This window comes from Rhagoletis pomonella, unplaced genomic scaffold, assembly GCF_013731165.1.
Source record: "Rhagoletis pomonella isolate Grant_MI unplaced genomic scaffold, Rhpom_1.0 Rhpom_scaffold_00002, whole genome shotgun sequence".
NCBI lineage: Eukaryota > Metazoa > Arthropoda > Insecta > Diptera > Tephritidae > Rhagoletis > Rhagoletis pomonella.
The window spans coordinates 61,666,235-61,668,001 of record NW_023458556.1 but is presented as its reverse complement, the minus strand read 5'-3'; the positions used below and the strand labels follow the sequence as shown (position 1 = coordinate 61,668,001).

Here is a 1,767-nt window from a genome sequence, read left to right as displayed (position 1 = left end):
GACTGGTTTGTGGTACAATTCAAAATAACTCATCTATTGTATGTTGGGTTTAAAACTATACTAAATGTATAAAAATAAAAATAAACTAATTTAGGGAGTTCACAAGGTGTTGTATACTGTCGTACTGTTGTATGTCATAAACTTTAAACGGCGAAATCTATATTTAAGGAATTCGCAAGATAACATCAAAGTTGTATTATGAAATTCCACACAATTAAAAAATAGTTGGTGGTGATTTCAAGTCCTCTAAACATTTATTTAGCCGTTAAAAACTTTACAACATACAGCAATACGACAAGTACGACACCTTGTGAACCACCCAATTGTTTACACCCACGACATTAGCTTTGCGCTTATTTGGTTTTTGTTCGAGAAACCGGAAATAATATTAGGCGACACTGCAATGATGAATTGTTGTAGAGCGCAGTATATAAAATCACGGCACCCAGTCAACACCTATTGTTTTAAATTTTTATTTTCTTTGTGCATTTTACATATTTTACGTTAGTCCTAATTGTCTGGTATGGGTGTTAATTTACATAGGATACATACATACATACATACATCTGTACATATTACTGATACTAATCAGCAAGCTTTTTCTTATTATCTTTTTTTAATCTCTTATAACACTAATATACAGAGCTCTCCCATCGTTACTCGTCGTGGTGCGCAAAAAGCTAAAATACAAACTCGTGCAATGGTCAAATCTGCAGTCACAGCTAGCAAGCCGAGCGCAGCGCTACTTGAAGCTAAACGCAAAGCAAAATTACTTAAAATGGAAGAGCAAAACCAACAGGATCAAGTTGTGAAAGATATTTTCCAAAATGTAAACTGTTATTTATGTTGATTGGTTTACTAACTGCTAATATATCGTATTTCTAGGCTGTAAGCGCTAAATCAATTGTACAAATGCCAACTGGCATTGTTTACGATGAATCTATGGCACAGCATCGCTGCCTTTGGGATGATAATCACCCAGAAAGGCCAGAACGATTCGTTCGAGTACTGGAGAGGTAAGTTTGATTGAAAATATCTAAATATTTGTGTTTAGCTTCGTCAGATTGGGAATTAACAAAAAATCCTTATTTATTGGCGTGCATGCACTTACATATTAGTTGTGTTTAATGAGACTAAAAAAAGAGCAGAGCAGATCAAGTTAGAGCAGAATAGAGCAGATGTGTGTGTTAGACAAGAATGATAGAATACAAGATTGCGCCGATCAGAGAGGATTTTTGAGAATAACTTTTGTGTGACGTCACACTGGTGCAATTGCGAGAGAGAAATGCCAAAACGTGAGCAAGAATGGAAGAAGAAGAAAAAATGTTGCAAGGAAAACGTAAACAAGTTACACAAGTGTGACGTCATGCAAATAACGATTCTGTCAAATTCGTTAAGAAAGGAATAGCGGTCCGAGATCGGCGCAACCTTTGTATTCTCTCAATCGTGTGTGTTAGAGAAACTCCGATCTGAACAGTTGATTTCTAGAGAACTCGTAATTGTAAAATGTGTGTTAGCTTGCTCTAAGTTACTCCATCAAAAAATGCTGGTGCAGAAAGTTGTCCTTTAAGTTCCTCTGGTTCCATTGAGTGCAGGCTCATGAAACAACAAGTAGAACTAGTTAGAGCAAGAAAAATCTTCATGTAACACAATTTGGTGATATATCTTAACCTGACGTAACCTAGAACAGCTCATTAAACACAACTATTACGTACATAATTGCATACATTTTAGATCATATCAGTATTAGAGATGGGCACGGGCCGG

The 1,767-nt window shown here is 35.9% G+C and overlaps 1 protein-coding gene across 2 annotated transcripts in view; it reads left to right on the top strand.

The window, feature by feature from the left end:
• LOC118733912 (histone deacetylase 6) overlaps positions 1–1,767 on the top strand; it is an 8,494-nt gene that overhangs the window by 1,333 nt on the left and 5,394 nt on the right. For both annotated transcript variants that reach the window (XM_036463540.1, XM_036463541.1), the window contains exons 2-3: positions 644–829; positions 886–1,016. In XM_036463540.1, coding sequence (XP_036319433.1) covers positions 644–829; positions 886–1,016 — 317 coding nt within the window. The remainder of the gene's footprint in view (positions 1–643; positions 830–885; positions 1,017–1,767) is intronic.